Source organism: Schistocerca gregaria, chromosome 4 (genome assembly GCF_023897955.1).
Source record: "Schistocerca gregaria isolate iqSchGreg1 chromosome 4, iqSchGreg1.2, whole genome shotgun sequence".
Lineage (NCBI taxonomy): Eukaryota > Metazoa > Arthropoda > Insecta > Orthoptera > Acrididae > Schistocerca > Schistocerca gregaria.
In genome coordinates this window covers 195,538,071-195,561,530 of record NC_064923.1, presented here as the reverse complement: position 1 = coordinate 195,561,530, position 23,460 = coordinate 195,538,071, and the positions used below count along the sequence as shown (strand labels likewise).

General features: G+C 45.8%; 1 protein-coding gene across 3 annotated transcripts in view; it reads left to right on the top strand.

Annotated features, from left to right (window-relative positions):
* LOC126266759 (uncharacterized) overlaps positions 1 to 23,460 on the top strand; it is a 181,083-nt gene that overhangs the window by 102,674 nt on the left and 54,949 nt on the right. For 2 of the 3 annotated variants that reach the window (XM_049971278.1, XM_049971276.1), the window contains exon 2: positions 10,204 to 10,323. In XM_049971278.1, the coding sequence (XP_049827235.1) occupies positions 10,204 to 10,323 (120 nt within the window). Of the gene's footprint in view, positions 1 to 2,614; positions 2,728 to 10,203; positions 10,324 to 23,460 lie in introns of those variants that run through there. The other variant, XM_049971279.1, reaches the window with a different exon arrangement.

Here is a 23,460-nt window from a genome sequence, read left to right as displayed (position 1 = left end):
ACCACACTGAACGTGCTAACACCTCTTTGAAATGTAGCGCAACCGAGTTTTTTTCTATCTGTATTGTCTGGAACCACTAGAGACCGCTCAAAACTGTTCGACGAAATTTGAATGAGAACGAAAGAGTGCTTTTGCTTTTGAGTCCTCCAATTTCGCGCTCTCCTATGGCGTCATCACACAGACATGTACGTGAATAAAACGGCGAAAGGTCCCTTTACGACCCCCCAGTTCGGCAACACCCTCGATTCCACCCACGCTCCTTCTTTGAGCACTTTAAAATGTCAGAGACGTGGACACCCCTTTCGCTGAGTGATGCCTCGAGGCTCCTCCAGCGCGTGAGGCCAGGCAACCCACCTAAGGGGCGTCGAAAACAGCAGATTGAGATCATCTCTCCTGTCACTCGTTCACTATACTGATACTGAACTGACTGAAACTTAATATTCAGAGTCGTGTTTTGTGAAACCACTTCACGATTGAAGTTTGTACCAAACTACCTTCGCCACATTACACTGTCTTAATAAAGGCAGATGTACAGATAGGTTATCACGTTCTATAAAATTAATTAAAGTAGCTTAATAAAGACAGATTCTTCGAAGCGTTATGACGTCTTTACTAGCGACAAAATTAATTACCCAACAGATCTTGCCTCTCTGCTGTTATCCCATTGTCTAATGGTTCTCAATCAACCAATCGTCGCCCACTTGAATGTAAAGACACGTCTTATCAGGTACCGCACACAGGTGTACTGAACTATATGACAACAGAACTGTAGATATAACTGTAGTAACGAGGTACAAAAAGGAGGAATGCAATAAATTCCCACGAGATAGAACAGCTTCTGTTAACAAATCAACACCAATTTAGAAAGCATTGTTCGTGTGAAACTCATCTTGCCCTTTTCTCATATGATGTCCTGCAAAATATAGATATAGAGCAAAAGGCAGCTTTCATATCCCTAGATTTCCAGAAAGTGTTTGACATGGTGCCCCGCTGAAATCTGTTAACGAAAGTACGAGTATACGGAAGAGGTTCCCAGATGTGTGAGTGGCTCGAAGACTTCTTAAGTGATAGAATCCAGTACGTTGTCCTCGACGACGTGTGTTCATCAGAGACAAGGGTTTCGCCAGCAGTGTCCCAGGCAAGTGTGATAGGACCACTCTTATTAATCACATACATAAATGATCTGATCGACAGGGTGAGCTGCAATCTGAGGCTGTTTGCTGATGTTGATGTTTTCTACGGGAAAGTGCCATCGTTAAGTGACTGTAGGAGGACACAAGGTTACAGACAAAATTGCTATTTGCTGTGATGAACAGGAGCTGACCTAAACGTAGAAACATGTAAATGAATTCAGATGAGGAGGAAAAACAATTCCATAATGTTCAAATTGAGCACTAATAGTGCACTGCTTGACACAGGTACGTCGATTAAATACACAGGAGAAATGTGAAATAAAATGAGTACGTAAGGACCGCAGTTTGGAAAGTGAATAGTCGACTTCACTTTATTCGGAGAATTTTACGAAAGTGTAATTCATTCGTAAAGGATACCACGTGTAGAACTGTAGTGTGACCCATTCTGGAGTACTGGCCAAGTATTTGAGACCCCAGCAGGTCGGACTGAAGGGGAGATATCGAAGCAATTCAGACGTAAGCTGCTAAACTTGTTACTGGGAGGTTCGATCAACGCGTGAATACTATGGAGATGCTTAGTGAAATAAAGTGGGTATCCCTGGAGGGAAGACGACGTTCTTTTCGTGGAACAGTATTCAGAACATTTACAGAACCTACTTTTGAAGCTGGCTGCAGAACGATTCCGTTGCAACCAACGTACATATCGTGTAAAGACCACGAAGATAAAATAGCAAAAATTAGGGCTCGTATTTAGTGGTCGTTGGTCCCGTTCGCAGCGATGTCGGAAATAATAATTTATCAATGTATTCCTGATATTCACGGTGCAATCGCGAAATGATCGTCCTGGAAAATCCTTACTTCATCGCTCCCTCTCAGATGCTGTGTCCCATCGCTCGTGGGCCGACTATCACACAACGTTCAAACTCACTTAAATGTTGATAGCAGCAGTAAACGATATAACGACTGTACCACATATTCACTGTCTTATAAAGGCATTGCCGACCGCAGCGCTGTATTCTGCCTGTTTGCACATCTTTGTATTTGAATACGCATGCCTACACCAGTATCTTTGGAACTTCAGTGTACAAACGAGTATGAAATTTAAGCTACACCAACTTACAGAATCCAATTTATATACCACATGAAATATAAGAGGGTTGAAACTTTAATAGTGCCAACTAATTATTTACAGCTCGCACAAAATATATAAGTTTTTCAAAGTTAAACTGACCTTCAGAGTAGTCACCAGCATTGTGTACAACCCGCTGCCAATGCTGGTGACGACTTTAAAGGTAAGTAAAACGTTTGAACACGTATCGATTTTGTACGAGCTGTACATAAATAGTTACCACTATTAAAGTTCCAACCCTTGTATATTCCAATGCTGTAGTCAGCTACTCAAAGATCTCAAACAATGATGTTGTTATGATGTATATTCTTTGTACTTCGAGATAATGCTTCTCTTTTGCTGTACGTTCTTTGCACCTAGCAGTTTCCAGACACCAGAGTGTTTTTTTTTTTTTTTCACAAAATATGACATGACAGCTTGCATGTGGTATGTTACAACAGAGACAAGAGCGTATAACCATTGGAGGTACTGTATTTTACTTTTACCCGAACATCGTAACCCAACACACACATATGTCATACTAACACATGTAAATCAACCTGATGATGAAGGTTTAAACTTTCAAGGTGCGTTGTGCATATAAATAGACAGTGAGTGTTAATACACTCCTGGAAATTGAAATAAGAACACCGTGAATTCATTGTCCCAGGAAGGGGAAACTTTATTGACACATTCCTGGGGTCAGATACATCACATGATCACACTGACAGAACCACAGGCACATAGACACAGGCAACAGAGCATGCACAATGTCGGCACTAGTACAGTGTATATCCACCTTTCGCAGCAATGCAGGCTGCTATTCTCCCATGGAGACGATCGTAGAGATGCTGGATGTAGTCCTGTGGAACGGCTTGCCATGACATTTCCACCTGGCGTCTCAGTTGGACCAGCGTTCGTGCTGGACGTGCAGACCGCGTGAGACGACGCTTCGTCCAGTCCCAAACATGCTCAATGGGGGACAGATCCGGAGATCTTGCTGGCCAGGGTAGTTGACATACACCTTCTAGAGCACGTTGGGTGGCACAGGATACATGCGGACGTGCATTGTCCTGTTGGAACAGAAAGTTCCCTTGCCGGTCTAGGAATGGTAGAACGATGGGTTCGATGACGGTTTGGATGTACTGTGCACTATTCAGAGTCCCCTCGACGATCACCAGAGGTGTACGGCCAGTGTAGGAGATCGCTCCCCACACTATGATGCCGGGTGTTGGCCCTGTGTGCCTCGGTCGTATGCAGACCTGATTGTGACGCTCACCTGCACGGCGCCAAACACTCATACGACCATCATTGGCACCAAGGCAGAAGCGACTCTCATCGCTGAAGACGACACGTCTCCATTCGTCCCTCCATTCACGCCTGTCGCGACACCACTGGAGGCGGGCTGCACGATGTTGGGGCGTGAGCGGAAGACGGCCTAACGGTGTGCGGGACCGTAGCCCAGCTTCATGGAGACGGTTGCGAATGGTCCTCGCCGATACCCCAGGAGCAACAGTGTCCCTAATTTGCTGGGAAGTGGCGGTGCGGTCCCCTACGGCACTGCGTAGGATCCTACGGTCTTGGCGTGCATCCGTGCGTCGCTGCGGTCCGGTCTCAGGTCGACGGGCACGTGACCCTTCCGCCGACCACTGGCGACAACATCGATGTACTGTGGAGACCTCACGCCCCACGTGTTGAGCAATTCGGCGGTACGTCCACCCGGCCTCCCGCATGCCCACTATACGCCCTCGCTCAAAGTCCGTCAACTGCACATACGGTTCACGTCCACGCTGTCGCGGCATGCTACCAGTGTTAAAGACTGCGATGGAGCTCCGTATGCCACGGCAAACTGGCTGACACTGACGGCGGCGGTGCACAAATGCTGCGCCGCTAGCGCCATTCGACGGCCAACACCGCGGTTCCTGGTGTGTCCGCTGTGCCGTGCGTGTGATCATTGCTTGTACAGCCCTCTCGCAGTGTCCGGAGCAAGTATGGTGGGTCTGACACACCGGTGTCAATGTGTTCTTTTTTCCATTTCCAGGAGTGTAGTAAAATTCTTGTTTCATTCGAACATAAAGATATTTTAGTTGAATTAAAAAAGTAAGTTCTTGAATATATGATTATTGTTGTTGAACCAGAAGATGTTCCTTTTCTTTTTGTAGCCACTTTCCAATATTCATTTAGACCAGTCATTTTTATAACTACTTTCTTCATAAGCGTTGAACATAATGCTGTTGTTACTGTAGTATACTTTGATTAACTCTTCTCTCCAAATGTTTTGTAATTTATAAATTTCAACAATTTCATGAATGTTAACATTATAAAACTACCAGATATTTTTCTGGAAAAACTAAAGTTTATTAGTAAACGATTGTTGTTTTTTATAATTCATTGGCTGCTGCGTTCTTTGAACATTAATGCTGTAATTAGTATATTATACTGATATTTAGTTCATCCTTTTATTTAAGCTCAAGAGTTATTATCTCACCTGTTACCTATTTTCATAGAATAACTCTGATCCTGTGACATTACTTGCAAACAAATTACCAATCAGAGTCTTTCTTAAGTAAAGGAAAATCTAAATACTGATTACCTTACGGCTTTCATTTGGTTCTGTGGTTAGTGTAGTGTTATGCAGCATGCAGTGTGTATGACACGTTATTCGGCTGATGGTCATCGTCAAGTTCATTTATTTACTCATTTACTTAATTTAGTTTCACTTAGAAAAATGTAGCAGAAAAATTCATCCGTTCCGATGTTCCAGGCCCTATTATACTTCACCATGAGCCGACAACGACACTATATCACTTCTAATACACTGTACTGGAAATGCAGAAATGATTAATTCAGGATATACTTTCATCTAGTAATTAGTACGTAGAAATTTTCTTCGTTCTCACCAGAAGATACATTTACACTTCATTACACTTCATTAATATCTTGACAATGTAGTACAGGGTTTCGGACACAAAATGGCCGTGTTCGGAAAGATTAACAAATACGTATTTCCTCAAAGACAGACAATGGCTTAAAGATCGCGTATTGATCTGCAAGAAGCTATCGAATAAACGAACAGCAACAGCGATAATAATATGCCCAGATACGCTCTTACCTGAGATTAATTATCAAGTATTTACTTTGACTCGCACACTGCGAAAAATGTATTAATATATGTAAGTCATTAGATATATATAAAAATTTTCAGTTTCTATATTTATCCAGATAAGAAAGCTCGACTGTCAGAAGTAATTTGTTAATTCGTTGATTGCTTTTGTAGTACCTTTTATGACTGTTACAATATCTTTTAATGAACACTAACGAAAAGTTTGTAGTGACTTTTCAGGGACTGTGGCTGGGAATATTACTTGAAGGAATAATTCTATATTTCTTATCAATTTCTTCACTTTTATGCGGAATTTATTCAATTTTTCAGACAGTTTACATGTCACCATGTTTGCAGGCTAACGTAAAGTGTTATCAACTATAGTGAAGGTATGGCACACAGTTTAATCATAGAAGGCTTGATAACAGTGTTTCTGAGAACAGACTGAAAAGCCGGCCGGAGTGGCCGTGTAGTTTTAGGCGCTACAGTCTGGAGCCGAGCAAACGCTACGGTCTCATGGTCGAATCCTGCCTCGGACATGGATGTCTTTGATGTCCTTATGTTCGTTAGGTTTAATTAGTTCTAAATTCTAGGCGATTGATGACCTCAAGAAGTTAAGTCGCATAGTGCTCAGAGCCATTTGAACCAGACTGAAGATTACAGATGAACTGAGTGGGCGCATTCGTCTGACATATTTCCCGCACCTAAGAAAGGAAGAAACATAACGCTGCTCTATATTTGGGAATAATTATCTTACAGCACAGAGTCCCATATTAGTTTGAAATGAACACAGTTTATTTTCGCCTCTCTTATGTTCTGCCAGTAACTTCATTCACGCACATAGGAGAAATCGGACAGCTGTGAGATTAGCTGTCCTTAGTTTTTTTAACACAACTTCTGCTTATAAAAAATACCTTTATAAGATCAACCTTTTTTATGAACTAGTGCCTGCAGAAACTACTTAAGTCTGAAACTTTCCATAACATATTTTATGCCTTTAATACACCTGTGTAAGATCTATGCGCGGTGGACGTTAATATGTCGTTGGTTCAGTGCCTCGTCGCGAATAGACTGACACGTGGAAAACGCGTGGTTTCTGTTGCTTTCGGTAGACAGCATCACAAGCCTGAATGAATATCTTTTCCCTTTTTTATGACGCAGGGGAGTAGCAAAGACAGCAGCCAAATGAGTTTGTAGCTTATTGATAAAATACATAGATGAATGCTTACCTTTACTTTTTTCTTTACTGATTGACTTCATGACACCTGCATCAAATAACTGTTACTGATATTCTCAAGTACTTGTGTATATTTGTCTACTCGTTGATCAAAAGTTATACAACAGCTGGAAATAAATTAAAAATTAAGAGTACATACATCGTGGAATCATCCAAAAAACCCATAGCAATCTAGACCGAGGGTGAAAGAAATACCTTTTTTCTCTCATGGTTGTCGTAGAGCAAACAGAAAAGACCCAATGATCATATTTTATCTTGTTCTGATTGTGACCGTCACCATTAGTTCATAAAGAGCCACTTCTTTTTTTACCAGTTATCGAGGATAGAGAAAATCGTAAAAAGATACAATCTTGTGCATGTATCTTTTAATGTATTGACATAGAAGCTTCAATTTGTTACATCACCGAGGAACCGTACACCTTAGTACGTGACATAAGTTTCAACTTGATAAGTTTACCGTTCCCAGACAGCGATCCTATAATGGTTCTGTTTTAGGACGTACTTTGTTCTCACTGTGGAAAAGCTTCACAGTTTTTGTGCTCTCCTGCGAGTACGAGACATTACGTGGTTTCCCCAATAACCATTTCATTTGGAAACTTGTCTTCTGTTACTATTTAAGAACTCAGACTGTAATTGGCTGCGATCGCCAGACTCTAGCTGGTGATGGCCCGTGAAACAAATGACCAGTTCCTGAAAGTACAATTCCAACAGAGTTGATTTGTTTTGCTTTGTAAGTGTTTGTCTGGAGCCTGTTATTTAGCTTGTGGCTGCATCACAAAAAATAATATTGCAGTCATATCAAATTACGAACTAATATACAGGCTACGAATGTAGGCTACTGATCCCTCCGACATCACTAAGAACTCTGCTGTATCGACAGTGAAAGCTCTCAGAGGACATTCTTGAATTACGTGGCGAACAGTCTGCTTTGCAGCGACGCGGTCACAACTTGGAGAAGTTACTTTCTTCCACTTGTACAAAGGGTCGGCACGTCTTCCAGTGTCGTTTCTTATTCGGTTACGAACCCCACCACACCTCGCATAGCAGTTCGAACCCAGGTGCCTTGGTCGATAAGCAAGGCTTTTTACGACGTTCCTTCGTTACGTTAACCTGTCAAGTGTGGCTCCAGCAGTCATCAGTATTTTAAGCCGTTTCCAGTGAAAATTCTTGTGGTTTCCAGGGATGGATAACGAGAGCGGAGCCTACTTTTTCTGATGCTCGGAATGTCTCCGTGGACAGCGAGGTTATTTTCTGTAGTTTATTGTACTACCGTTAAAGTGCACTTTCCCGCAGTGGAGATGGAGGTGGTATGTGGCTAAGTACGGGTGGCCAGAAAGTAGGTGTAGATCTGATGATGTTAGTTGCAAGATGCATGGCATGGTGAAGCCGTGTGTCAACAAGATTTGTGTGACTTCTATTCGTCCAGCATGTTGACCAATATTCTGCAATAGCATAAACATCTCAGAGCTGAAGTACTGAGTGCTGATGCAATCGATCCGCATGATGTACCACAAAGTTTCTAGAGGACGTTATTTTGAGTTTTCATTTTGACAACTGTTCTTAACACCCTTTAGTTACCCTGTAACTGTCCCCTGAGTGGCGCTAAACGGGAAACAAAATACGGGCAACCAGACAATCCTCCAGATCTCTCAGTATACAGGGTGGTCCATAGATCGTGACCGGGCCAAATATCTCAAGAAACAAGCGTCAAACGAAAAAACTTATCTAGCTTCAAAGGAGAAACCACATGGCGCTATGGTTGTCCCGCTACATGGCGCTGCCATAGGTCAAACGGATATCAACTGCGTTTTTTTTAAGTACGAACCCCCATTTTTATTACATATTCGTGTAGTACGTAAAGAAATATAAATGTTTTAGTTGGACCACTTTTTCCGCTTTGTGACAGATGGCGCTGTAATAGTCACAAACGTATGACTCACAACTTTAGACGAACAGTTGCTAACAGGTAGATTTTTAAATTAAAATACAGAACATTTTATTTCGGTTGTTCCAATACATGTACCTTTGTGAACTAATCATTTCTGAGGACGCATGCTGTTACAGCGTGATTACCTGTCAATACCACATTAATGCAATAAATGCTCAAAATGATGCTCGTCAACTTCAATGTATTTGGTAGTACGTGTAACGACATTCCTCTCAACAGCGAGTAGTTCGCCTTCCGTAATGTTCGCACATGCACTGACAATGCGCTGACGCATGTTGTCAGGCGTTGTCGGTGGATCACAATACCAAATATCCTTCAACTTTCCCCACAGAAAGAAATCCGGGGACGTCAGATCCGGTGAACGTGCGGACCATGGTATGGTGCTTCGACGACCAATCCACCATGAAATATGCTATTCAACATCCCTTCAGCCGCACGCGAGCTATGTGCCGGACATCCATCATGTTGGATGTACATCGCCATTCTGTCATGCAGTGAAACATCTTGTAGTAACATCGGTAGAACATTACGTAGGAAATCAGCTTACACTGCACCGTTTGGATTGCCATCGATAAAATGTGGGCCAATTATCCTTCCTCCCATAATGCCGCACCATACATTAACCCGCCAAGCTCGCTGATGTTCCACTTGTCGCGGCCATCGTGGATTTTCCTTTGCCCAATAGTGCATATAATGCCCGTTTACGTTCCCGCTGTTGGTAAATGACGCTTCGTCGCTAAATAGAACGCGTGCAAAAGATCTGTCATCGTCCCGTAATTTCTCCTTTCCCTCGTGGCAGAACTGTACACGACGTTCAAAGTCGTCGCCATGCAATTCCTGGAGCATGGAAATATGCTACGGGTCAATCGATATTGATTAAGATTTCTCAACACCGACGTTTTAGAGACTCCCGATTCTCGCGCAATTTGTCTGCTACTGATGAACGGATTAGCCGCGAAAGCAGCTAAAACACCTACTTGGGCATCATCATTTGTTGCAGGTCGTGGTTGACGTTTCACATGTGGCTGAACACTTCCTGTTTCCTTAAGTAACGTAACTATCCGGCGAACGGTCTGGACACATGGATGATGTCGTCCAGGATACCGAGCAGCACATATAGCACACGCCCGTTGGGCATTTTGATCACAGCAGCCATACATCAACACGATATCGACCTTTTCCGTAATTGGTAAACAGTCTATTTTAACACGGGTAATGTATCACGAAGCAAATATCGTCCGCACTGGCGGAATGTTAAGTGATACATCGTACTTATACGTTTATGACTATTACAGCGCCATCTATCACAAAGCGATAAAAGTGGTCCAACTAAAACATTCATATTTCTTTATTTACTTCACGAATATGTAATAAAAAATGAGGGTTCCTATTTAAAAAAAGCGCAGTTGATATCCGTTTGCGCTAAGGCAGCGCCATCTAGCGGGCCAATCATAGCACCATCTGGTTTCCCCCTTCAAACTAGACGAGTTTCGTTCTTTGTCGTTTTTTAATTTGATGCTTATATTGCGATATACTTGGTCCGGTCACTATCAATGGACCTCCTGTATATTACATCACACACCAGAATGTGACTGAGTCCTATCAGCCTGTTAAAGTATACCTCGCGCAAAGCCTAGCACTGTGGTGATGGTCGCTTGCTGTTGCCTGTTGCAGGGAAGGGCCCGTCTCTGCCGCCCAGTGCACTGCGGATCATCAGCAGGAAGGAGTGGCTGGCGCAGCCGCCCCTGCAGCCCGCAGTGCCGGTCACGCCGCCCCTCAACCTCGTCGTCATCAGTGAGTACAGTGGACCACCCGCTCAGTAACACCAGCTAAGGCAAACATACTCCTGGAATTTCTCAACTTGTAACACGTACATTGCACAGAAATGCCACTTTAGGGGCGTACAAAAGGTGATGTGGGCATAAAATTTCGATTTTTATTTTTTTTACTTCAGTTTTCTCTTTAATTTACACGCTTGTAGGCTCCACCAACATACACACACAGCAGTCATACATATACCATGCATTTTTTTAATATATATATATATATATATATATATAATTACTGTTACAAGACAGGAGTGACCACAGGAGACACTACTGGTCTCTTCTTTGGACATTAATAATGGCCTTTTTAAGAGCTATATCGTTTGGGAGGCAGATATGTGACAACCCTCCAGGTACAGGATCATATACATGTACAAAATTTTATGGAGACCTAACAAACAAACTGAGGAAATAAATATAACAAACAAATGAAATAATTAAAAAAGGTACTAATAACAATTAGCTGTTCCAAATTTGGAAATAAGGAAATTTTTAGAAAAATAACATTCTGAGCAGCTACACGCTCTCCTTTAAGCTAAAGACAGTAACATGAATTCGTTACTCACATTGAAACTAACATAAAAGTTGGCAACCCCAACGACAGGAAATCACAGCTTTGAAATCGTATCTGTAAGATTCAACAAATACATTTGCTACATAAGATTACCGGATATACAAAGTAAAAGGTCACAACAACAATTTAGCCACCACTGTTCAATCTTCTAAGGTTTTCATGGGTCAAGACTGATTTAAAGAGAAAAATAATGCAATTGACGTAAACAGACAAATAAGACAATTAGCTAAGCTTTCAGATTTAGTGAAACTTAATTTCTATGAATAGGTCACAGTTTCGTGGCATTAGGCTTAGATTTTAGGATGTGGACCACTTGCCACCGTAACACACACCGGCTGAAATTTCCAACGTGCGGGCGGTCTGTCGGGATATCAAGGCGCCGGATGGCAGTCGTGATTGCTCAGTCGGCTGCAAGATCCAGCCAGGCCAAACACTAGGCCGAGTAAACTTACCAAGTCCTTTGAATAAAAGGTGTGGCAACAGCACCTGAAGCACAGACAGACTTATTGCTTTAAGGATACATATCAGGTGCCTACCTGGCGTGCTCAAAGGCCAATGTGCAAGTTATCACTACGAATAATTGCTCAAGTACGCAGCAAGGAGCGGAAATATAGATTTCGCAGCTGATGTCTGTCTATAGTGACGCTCAAACAACATTTCGTGCATAATGCTTACGGCCAAGCCAACAAGGATGCAAAAGCCAACCGGCCTAAGTACAAGTGTGGCTTCAATTTAGGGACTTCAGAAACGTGTATCAACTAACCAACACAAAACAACTCCACCTGTTAAAAATTTTTGGCCTGATGAGCACAGCAAAGCACGAATGACAATTCCAAATAAGTAAATTTCTTACTGATTGAGAATTAAAAGCAACTTCATAAAACTTCAAAACTACAAACAGCTCAGAGCTCTGAGGGGGCTCAGTAAGGTTTAAAAGCTCGGATGAGTAGCATGCACTGATCAGCCAGACCATTACGATCACCTACCTAACAGCCGGTATGTCCACTTTTGGCAGGGACAACAGTGGTAACGCGTCGTGCTATGGAAGTAATGTGTCCTTGGTAGCTTGTTAGATGGAGTTGGCACCACATCTGCACTCACAAGTCACCTATTCCCTGTAAATTCCGGGGAGGGAGTCGATGAACTCTGATGCTACGTTCAATCGATTCCCACATGTGTTCGGTCTGGCGAGTTGGGGGATCAGCACACCGACTGTAAATCGCCATGTCTTCCTCGAACCAATCCATCACACTCCTGGCCTTGTGGGATGGCGCATTATCTTGTTAAAGAATATGACTGATGTCGGGAAACGCGATCGCCATGTAGGGTTGTACGTGGTCTGCAACCAGAGGACAATATTCCTTGTCAGTCTTGATGCCTCCCACGAGCGCCATTGGACCACTGAATGCCCACGTGAACGTTCCCCAGTAGTGGACCTGCTGCTCCGTCCCGTAGTACGGTGCTAAGGAGCTCTCCACCTGGAAGACGACGGAATCGCCCTCTGCCATCGGTATGATGAAAAAGGTAGGGATTCATCATACCATGAAACGCTCTGCCATTGCGCCAACATCCAGTGCCGACGGTCACGTGTCCATTTCAGTCTAGTTACCAGCATCGTGGAGTAAACATTGGCACATGCATGGTTGTCGGCTGCGGAGGCCTATTGTTTGGAGTGTTATGTGTACTGTGTGTTCGGACACACATGTACCCCACCAAGCAATGAAGTCTGACGTTAGTTTCGCCAAAGTTGACCGCCTGTCCTGTTTTACTAGGCTGTCAAGGTCGACATCTGGCCGTGGTTTCATCTTGGTTTCGCCATCTGTTGAAGACACCATAGCATTATTCGAACACCCGTCAATTCGAGCAATTTCCATAATGCATGCGCCGAGTTTCCGGGCCATCATGATCCGCCGTCGGTCAGACTCAAATAGCTCGTGGGCCTTCCCCATTCTACACACGTACGGCATGGTCAATGATACTACATGATCTGTGCATGTGTCTAACTAGTAGTCATTGCTCGAAAGGTGACGCTGCTACCGTCTGGACGTGTTTATACCGATAGCAGATCGGAGGTTATTATGTTCTGGCTGATCAATGTACATGCTTATAGCTTACAGTTCCTCCTCTTCCACTATTACATAGGCTAAATAACACGTCCAGAACATCAACTGACGCAGCACACACCCAGTCTTATCGCAGCTCCGTAGGCAACCTAAAACACACTAAAATGCAACAGTAGGCGAGCAAGAGCATGGAATTTACAATCAATATGACAAGCAGTTGTTCCTTATGCAAAGCGAAAGTCCTTTGCGAATTAACTCAAGTTGCACACTTACGACCCTTAATAAGCAATAATTTACAAATTATACATTTATAAATATATCAGTCTGCAAACGCCTCACCGTAATACAGAGGTCACTTTCTTTCTCAACAACTGTCAAGTCACCACTCAGGCAGATGCGACAACGAAGTATGGAGTAAGAGCACAGCAATGTATAATACACTGGTTTCCAAATAGAAAGGAAGCTAAGACACTTGGCTTAAGGCAACGTGCGACGTATCCTCGGCAGAAAGATAAAATACCGCGACCATACTAGTCCACTGCTAGCCTCTCAGCAGTCGCCTCACTGCAGGCCAGTCACGCGGCTTCCGGATCTGTTTTGTGTGGGCTCGTCTCCACTCCATCGATCGCCGACCACCTTTCTATCGGCGACCCACCTCACCTCACCTCTCTTCGGCCGAGCACCACCTAGCTTCCTCGCTCGGCAGCCGATCAAAGATTATACTCTACGCGGAAATCGACTAGGAGCTAGCCGTCACGACTTAATCTAATTGACGATGTCACTGGGTCAACAGCGCAACACGTACTAGTCATCTACAGTGGAATGTCAAGTCCCATATTCCACAGGGTGAACTGAACAGTGTGCTTCGAAACAGTTGTGAGTGTATCAGCACAGTCGTCAGATCGCCGGCCCTTCTTCTTTTACAGATGGGGCAATCCTCTGACCACCTTCTGCATAGACGTCCAATATCTGAAGGGCGCTTACCGCTTCGGCGGAGTTTTCGCTCCGCGCAGCAGTTTAAATTCGTTATAATTGGTTGTAGCTATTCAGGCGAGAGTATAGCCACTGAGAATCGCTCGTTTTTTAAGTTTGGTTTACCGATAACGCAAGTATTTGGCGTTTCTTTTTTCCTAATGTGACACTATTTCAGAGGTTGTTGTTAGGCAGGAACCAAGAAGCACAGATTAAATTACTACGAGTGAAGCGAGCAGAGTGAAATATGTAGTCACGCATTTTGCTCTATACATCGAATTGTCACGATCCCCGAGGCTGTGGTGAGGCAGGAAACTAAAAGCATTGCTTAACTTTCTACTTGCGAAGCAAAATACGAGGGGGAGTCAATAAGTAGTACTCCGTCTTCAGGCCAAGAGTGGCCTACCGGCACCATCCGACCGCCGTGTCATCCTCGGAGGAGGATGCGGATAACAGGGACATGGGGTCAGCACACCACTCTCCCGGCCGTTACGGTGGTATTTTTGACCGAAGCCGCTACAATTCGGTCGAGTAGCTCCTCAATTGGCATCACGAGGCTGAGTGCACCCCGAAAAATGGCAACAGCACATGGCGGCCTGGATGTTCATCCATCCAAGTGCCGACCACGCCCGACAGCGCTTAACTTCGCTGATCTCACGGGAACCGGTGTATTCACTGCGGCAAGGCCACTGCCCATGTCAGTAAGTAGTGCATCACATTTGTTTTTCTCGGCCAATTTCTGTTGAAAAATATGCTGGATCTGTTGTGGGACATCGTGGAATATTCCAACTTTAGCCCCTAGAGTTTCATGAAGTTTCGATAGGTGGCGACGCTATATGTGGCCTTCAAAATGGCGTCTGTAACGGAGGTGCGTTCAAGCAGAGTGCTGTCATTGAGTTTCTTTCGGCGGAAAGCCATAGTATCACAGATATTCACAGGCGCTTGCATAATGTCTGCGGAGACCTGGCAGTGAACAAAAGCACGGTGAGTCATCCGGCGTGGCGTCTGTCATCACAGCAAGAAGGTCGAGCAAACCCATCCGATCTCCCACATGCCAGCCGACCGCACACAGCTGTGACTCCTAGAATGTTGGAACATGCGGACACTCTCATACGAAGAGCTCAACAGATCACAGTCGAACACCTCGCTGCTGCAATGGACGTCTCTGTTGAAAGTGCTGACACACTCGTCGAGCAGTTGTGGTACTCAAAGGTGTGTGATCGGCGGGTTCCTCACAGCCCAACAGAAGACCATATAATGAGCAACAAAGGACCAGCGGAACTGCTTGCATATACGAGCTGATCGTGACAATTTTTTGGCGAACATCGTCACCGGCGATGAAATATGGATTGATTACTAAGAACCGGAAACAAAACAGCAGGCCATGGAGTTGCGCCAAATCACCTCTGCTCCGAAGAAAAAGTTCAGAGACACTCCGTCAGCCGGGAAAGTCATGGCAACTGTCTTATGGGTCTCTGAAACGGTAGTACTATTTGATCAATTCTGAAGTGTAATCTGCTACCCTCAGGAAATTGAAGAAATGACTTCAGCGTGTGTGTCACCATGAAAATGCAGACGAACTTCCTCTCCATGACAAAGTAAGGCCTCACACGAGTCTGTGCATCCGAGAGGAGCTCATAAATGTTCATTGGACTGTTCTTTCTCAAAAGTTCATTGGACTGTACTTTCTCATCAAAATGGTGTCAATGGGTCTGAGCACTATGGGTCTTAACAAATGAGGCTATCAGTCCCCTAGACTTAGAACTACTTAAACCTAACTAACCTAAGGACATCACACACATCCATGCCCGAGGCAGGATACGAACCTACAACCGCAGCAGTCGCGCTGTTCCGGACTGAAGCGCCTAGAACCGATCGGTCACAGCTTGTTTCTCATCCATCTTACAGCTCGGGTCTCGCACCTTCCGACTTATATCTGTTTGGACCAATGAAGGATGAACTCGCTGAGAAGCAGTACGTGGATGGTGGAGGATAGATGTTGGCTGCGACTTCGACCAGTATAATGGCACCATGGGGGCATACAGGTCATCCTAGTAAGGTGATGTAAGGCCGTCGCTTTAAATGGAGACTGCGTTGAAAAACAGGGTTTTGTTGTCATGAGAGTGTGAAATAATATCATGTATTGAAATCCTGATTAAAATCAACCTGACTACATACAAAATGTGTTGAACCGTCCTCGTATCATCTAACTTCATTTACGAAGGAAAGGATGTTAGTTATCTACGTTGGTCAAAGTTGACGGCCAGTATCGTAGGCACTTATTTATCCAACATCACTGTAACAAAAAAACTAAGGTTCGATCTCCCGAAGAAATGAAAGGAAAATTTATTTATAAATTCTTCCAATCACTGTTTTCGCTAGTTAGTAGGACAACCACAGATTAAATATAACTTTGATTGAGAGCGTAAACTCGATAACTATGACATCACCTACCACAGAATTATTTCAGGACTAAAAGCCGACCCGTGGTATCGAATTCAGTAAATGTACACTACTGGCCATTAAAATTGTTACACCAAGAAGAAATGCAGGTGATATACGGGTATTCATTGGACAAATATATTATGCCTGAACTGACATGTGATTACATTTTCGCGCAATTTGGGTGCATAGATCCTGAGAAATCAGTACCCAGAACAACCACCTCTGGCGGTAATAACGGCCTTGATACGCCTGGGCATTGAGTTAAACAGAGCTTGGATGGCGCGTACATGTACAGCTGCCCATGCAGCTTCAACACGATACCACAGTTCATCAAGAGTAGTGACTGGCGTGTTGTGACGAGCCAGTTGCTCGGCCACCATTGACCAGACGTTTTCAATTGGAGAGGGATATGGCCGGCCGTTGTGACCGAGCGGTTCTGGGCGATTCAGTCTGGAACCGCGCGTCCGCTACGATCGCGGGCTCGAATCCTGCCTCGGGAATGGATATGTGTGATGTCCTTAGGTTAGTTAGGTGGCCTCAGATGTTAAGTCCCATAGTGCTCACAGCCATTAGAACCATTTTTGAGAGATGTGAAGAATGTTCTGGCCAGGGCAGCAGTCGAACATTTTCTGTATCCAGAAAGGCCATACAGGACCTGCGGTCATGCATTATCCTGCTGAAAAGTAGGGTTTCGCAAGCATCGAATGAAGGGTAGAGCCACGGGTCGTAACACATCTGAAATGTAACGTCCACTGTTCAAAGTGCCGTCAATGCGAACAAGACCTGACCGAGACCTGTAACCAGTGGCACCTCATACCATCACGCCGGGTGATATGCCAGTTATCAATCGTGTGTCAACAACCTGCACTCTTACACGCATGCACGTCCGAAGGAACATTGCTCCGTACTTCTGAACAACACAGGCACTGCAGTATCGAATCGCACTATCAAAGACGCTGAATGGTCACCGCAAGAGCTGGTGTCGCGGCGTAAGCGAGCCTTATCTTCTTCAGATAAGGTTCAAGCTTCTGTGCTCTGTAAGAGAGAACAGCGCTAACTTTACTCAGCGGTGCGTTCACAAGTGTGGCAGCCGGAACTGAAACACTGAAGTGTTGGAACCAGAAACAACCTATCCATCACATTCTGGGCCAAGCTGCCGGTCATTAGGTTGTCTGGACTCACTTTCTCTCTTCACTTCACATGTTAGGCTGTTTATTACCAGTCCCGTATCCAAAACTTTCCTTAGTCCCTCTGTTTAATTTTCCTTTTTGTTTGTTGTTATTTTTACTGGTTTTCAGTTCTAGTGGCCTAACAGATGGCTCCTCGACACAAACCCTTCCACAAGCCGAGCAATAATTATACGACGTACTAGCCTCAGCTTTCGCCTACATACTTCTACCTCGCCATTGCTGTGTGGGACTAACACTCGACCAGTGACTGACATGGAAATCCTGCCCACTAAGTGTCAAACAGGAAGCCCACAATAGACTAAAACTACTAACTAGCCGAACTTGGGCTTACACCCGTCCACTATTCTCAATGCCTACAACACTCGATACCTGTGCAAATATCGTGGATATCTACTCCACCTAATTTCTATCAGTCCCTCCTAATTTTTTAATATCATGCACTGGCCTCGTTTTGAGTATTCGTTTACCTCTCCCCACATGGATTCTTTGCCATCTCATCAAATTCTCATTCTCCTCATTTCCATTGAGCATATAAAAGGCTGACTGGACTTCTGTAGTCATATTGTCTCCTCACTTAATACCAATCCTGGTACACGACCGCGCTTGTATCGGTACATTCCACTAACCCTACACATACAGACATTCCACATCCTTCCTCAATGAAATTCCAATAATCTCCCTCTCTTCTTAAGTGTGATTTATCACGATATTTACCCATCCAATCAACTACAGTTCCACCCTACACACCGCACCTCGTAAGGGCTGCCCCCTTTCTCCTTCCGTCACCATCTTTCAGTAACTTTTTTTTTCGTTCTTCCCAATCTTTCCCTATTTATTTTGCTCTTATCATTATGGCCCTTCTCACATCCCAAACCACTGCCTTTTCCTCTATTGCCAGCATCCACTCCAACACCTTCTGCATCGATATTACCCATACCAGTACCCACACACTCATATCATCCGCCTGCTGTGCTGGGTGGTAATGTGCTTGCCTCCCATGCACAGGGCCCCGGTTCGATTCCTGGCCGGGTCAGATATTATTCTCCGCTCGGAGACTGGGAGTTGTGTTGTCCTCATCATCATTCCATCCTCACCATCGGCCGCAAGTCGCCCACTGTGGCGCTGACTGAAATAAGACTTGCAGTTGGTGGCCCAACCCGACTGACTCATATCAGCCAACAATGCCACACGATCATTTCATTTACCCTCCTATCCTATCACGCACATTTTTCCACTGCAAAAACAGACATTTTTCCCGGTCCCTTACCAACTTTTATCGAAAATGCAGCGCTGCTTTTCGATACACCGTTTCTATAATAAATGTTATCCTGTTCTAGTTTTTCCATAATTTACTTTTAAAAATGTAGAAAATCAATTTTTTTACACAAGAAACCTTCATGAAATTCATTCTGATCCAAATAATGAAATCTGTAAATATTTCACCATTTCATTTTTTTGTTCTCGTCCGTATGTAGGGCAAAGTGTTGTACCTTCTAACACTTTACAAGCTTTCACCTCTAGCGAGCCAGCCCTGTAACGGAAGTTGGCTATATTGTGTTATTTCAGGTGAAAATAACAGCATACACTTTTTGTGTGCTGCAGTCTATTTCTGAAATTGTAAAACTTACACTGACATGACTGAAGTCTTGGGATAGCGGTTGGGTTGTTTTGGGGAAGGAGACCAGCGAGGTCATCGGTTCATCGGACTAGATAAAGATGGAGAAGGAAGTCGGCCGTGCCCTTTCAAACAAACCATCACAGCATTTGCTGGAGCGATTTAGGGAAATCACGGAAAACCTAAATTAGTATGGCCGGACGCGGGATTGCACCGTCGTCCTCCCGAAAGCGAGTTCAGTTTGCTAACCACTGCACCACCTCGCTCGGTCATGGGATGGCGAAATGCACACATACCGATGGCGGAAGTATCACGTAAGAAGGTAAAAAGAGCAGTGCAAAGCCGGACCTGTCATTTGCACTCACGTGATTAATGTGAAAAGGTTTCCGGCGCTGTTATTGGCGCTCGACGCGATTTAACAGACTTTGAAAGCGGAATGATAGTTGAATTTAGACGCATGGCACGTTCCATTTCGAAAATCATTAGGGAATTCAGTATTTTGAGACCCACAGTGTCAAAAGTGTGCCGAGAGGGCCAAATTGCAGGCTTTATCTCTCAGAACGCATAATGAAGGAGCCGACGAGCAGCGGCTTTTGTATAGAATTGTCTTTGTTAATACACTCCTGGAAATTGAAATAAGAACACCGTGAATTCATTGTCCCAGGAAGGGGAAACTTTATTGACACATTCCTGGGGTCAGATACACTCCTGGAAATGGAAAAAAGAACACATTGACACCGGTGTGTCAGACCCACCATACTTGCTCCGGACACTGCAAGAGGGCTGTACAAGCAATGATCACACGCACGGCACAGCGGACACACCAGGAACCGCAGTGTTGGCCGTCGAATGGCGCTAGCTGCGCAGCATTTGAGTACCGCTGCCGTCAGTGTCAGCCAGTTTGCCGTGGCATACGGAGCTCCATCGCAGTCTTTAACACTGGTAGCATGCCGCGACAGCGTGGACGTGAACCGTATGTGCAGCTGACGGACTTTGAGCGAGGGCGTATAGTGGGCATGCGGGAGGCCGGGTGGACGTACCGCCGAATTGCTCAACACGTGGGGCGTGAGGTTTCCACAGTACATCGATGTTGTCGCCAGTGGTCGGCGGAAGGTGCACGTGCCCGCCGACCTGGGACAGGACCGCAGCGACGCACGGATGCACGCCAAGACCGTAGGATCCTACGCAGTGCCGTAGGGGACCGCACCGCCACTTCCCAGCAAATTAGGGACACTGTTGCTCCTGGGGTATCGGCGAGGACCATTCGCAACCGTCTCCATGAAGCTGGGCTACGGTCCCGCACACCGTTAGGCCGTCTTCCGCTCACGCCCCAACATCGTGCAGCCCGCCTCCAGTGGTGTCGCGACAGGCGTGAATGGAGGGACGAATGGAGACGTGTCGTCTTCAGCGATGAAAGTCGCTTCTGCCTTGGTGCCTATGATGGTCGTATGCGTGTTTGGCGCCGTGCAGGTGAGCTGCCACAATCAGGACTGCATACTACCGAGGCACACAGGGCCAACACCCGGCATCATGGTGTGGGGAGCGATCTCCTACACTGGCCGTACACCTCTGGTGATCGTCGAGGGGACACTGAATAGTGCACGGTACATCCAAACCGTCATCGAACCCATCGTTCTACCATTCCTAGACCGGCAAGGGAACTTGCTGTTCCAACAGGACAATGCACGTCCGCATGTATCCTGTGCCACCCAACGTGCTCTAGAAGATGTAAGTCAACTACCCTGGCCAGCAAGATCTCCGGATCTGTCCCCCATTGAGCATGTTTGGGACTGGATGAAGCGTCGTCTCACGCGGTCTGCACGTCCAGCACGAACGCTGGTCCAACTGAGGCGCCAGGTGGAAATGGCATGGCAAGCCGTTCCACAGGACTACATCCAGCATCTCTACGATCGTCTCCATGGGAGAATAGCAGCCTGCATTGCTGCGAAAGGTGGATACACACTGTACTAGTACCGACATTGTGCATGCTCTGTTGCCTGTGTCTATGTGCCCGTGGTTCTGTCAGTGTGATCATGTGATGTATCTGACCCCAGGAATGTGTCAATAAAGTTTCCCCTTCCTGGGACAATGAATTCACGGTGTTCTTATTTCAATTTCCAGGAGTGTACATCACATGATCACACTGACAGAACCACAGGCACATAGACACAGGCAAAAGAGCATGCACAATGTCGGCACTAGTACAGAGTATATCCACCTTTCGCAGCAATGCAGGCTGCTATTCTCCCATGGAGACGATCGTAGAGATGCTGGATGTAGTCCTGTGGAACGGCTTGCCATGCCATTTCCACCTGGCGCCTCAGTTGGACCAGCATTCGTGCTGGACGTGCAGACCGCGTGAGACGACGCTTCATCCAGTCCCAAACATGCACAATGGGGGACAAATCCGGAGATCTTGCTGGCCAGGGTAGTTGACTTACACCTTCTAGAGCACGTTGGGTGGCACGGGATACATGTGGACGTGCATTGTCCTGTTGGAACAGCAAGTTCCCTTGCCGGTCTAGGAATGGTAGATCGCTGGTTCGATGACGGTTTGGATGTACCGTGCACTATTCAGTGTCCCCTCGACGATCACCAGAGGTGTACAGCCAGTGTAGGAGATCGCTCCCCACACCATGTGCCTCGGTCATATGCAGTCCTGATTGTGGCGCTCACCTGCACGGCGCCAAACACGCATACGACCATCATTGGCACCAAGGCAGAAGCGACTCTCATCGCTGAAGACGACACGTCTCCATTCGTCCCTCCATTCACGCCTGTCGCGACACCACTGGAGGCGGGCTGCACGATGTTGGGGCGTGAGCGGAAGACGGCCTAACGGTGTTCGGGACCGTAGCCCAGCTTCATGGAGATGGTTGCGAATGGTCCTCGCCGATACCCCAGGAGCAACAGTGTCCCTAATTTTCTGGGAAGTGGCGGTGCGGTCCCCTACGGCACTGCGTAGGATCCTACGGTCTTGGCGTGCATCCGTGCGTCGCTGTGGTCCGGTCCCAGGTCGACGGGCACGTGCACCTTCCGCCGACCACTGGCGACAACATCGATGTACTGTGGAGACTCACGCCCCACGTGTTGAGCAATTCGGCGGTAGGTCCACCCGGCCTCCCGCATGCCCACTATACGCCCTCGCTCAAAGTCCGTCAACTGCACATACGGTTCACGTCCACGCTGTCGCGGCGGGCTACCAGTGTTAAAGACTGCGATGGAGCTCCGTATGCCACGGCAAACTGGCTGACACTGACGGCGGCGGTGCACAAATGCTGCGTAGCTAGCGCCATTCGACGGCCAAGACCGCGGTTCCTGGTGTGTCCGCTGTGCCGTGCGTGTGATCATTGCTTGTACAGCCCTCTCGCAGTGTCCGGAGCAAGTATGGTGGGTCTGACACACCGGTGTCAATGTGTTCTTTTTTCATTTCCAGGAGTGTATACTAGGAACATTTTGAGAAATAACCACAGAAATCAATGTGGGATGTACGACGAACGTACCCTTTAGGAAAGGGCCGCGAAATTTGGCGTTAATGGGATATGACAGCAGACGACCGTCGCGAGTGCCTTTGCTAACAGCACGACATCGTCTGCGGCACCTCTCCTGGGCTCGTGATACCATGTCTGTTGGATCCTAGACGATTGGAAAACCGTTTCTGATCAGATGAGTCCCGATTTCAGTTGGTAAGAGCTGGTAGTAGAGTTCGAGTATGGTGCAAACGCCACGAAGCCATGGGTCCAAGCTGTCAACAAAACACTGTGCGAGCTGGTAGCTGCTCCGTAATAGTCTGGGCAGTGTTTAAATGGAAAGGACTGAGTCATTCAGTGAAAATCGTTATTTTCGGCTACTTGGAGACCATTTCCAGCCATTCATGGGCTTCATGTTCCCAAAGAACGATGAAATTTTTATGGATGACTATACTCCTTATCACGTGGCCACAATGATTCGCGATTGGTTTGAAGAACACTCTGGACGATTAGAACTAATGATTTAACCACACAGATCTCCCGATATGAATACAATCGAACATTTGCAGGAAATAATCGAGAGGTCAGTTCGTGTACAAAATCCTGCACCGGCAGCACTTTCGCAATTACGGGCGCCTAGAGAGGTTGCATGGTTCAATATTTCAGCAGGGGACTTCCATCGACTTGTTGAATCCATGCCACGTCGCCTTGCTGCACTACGCCGACAGAAGAAGGTCTGACATGTTAGAGGAGGTATCTCATGGCTTTTGTCACTT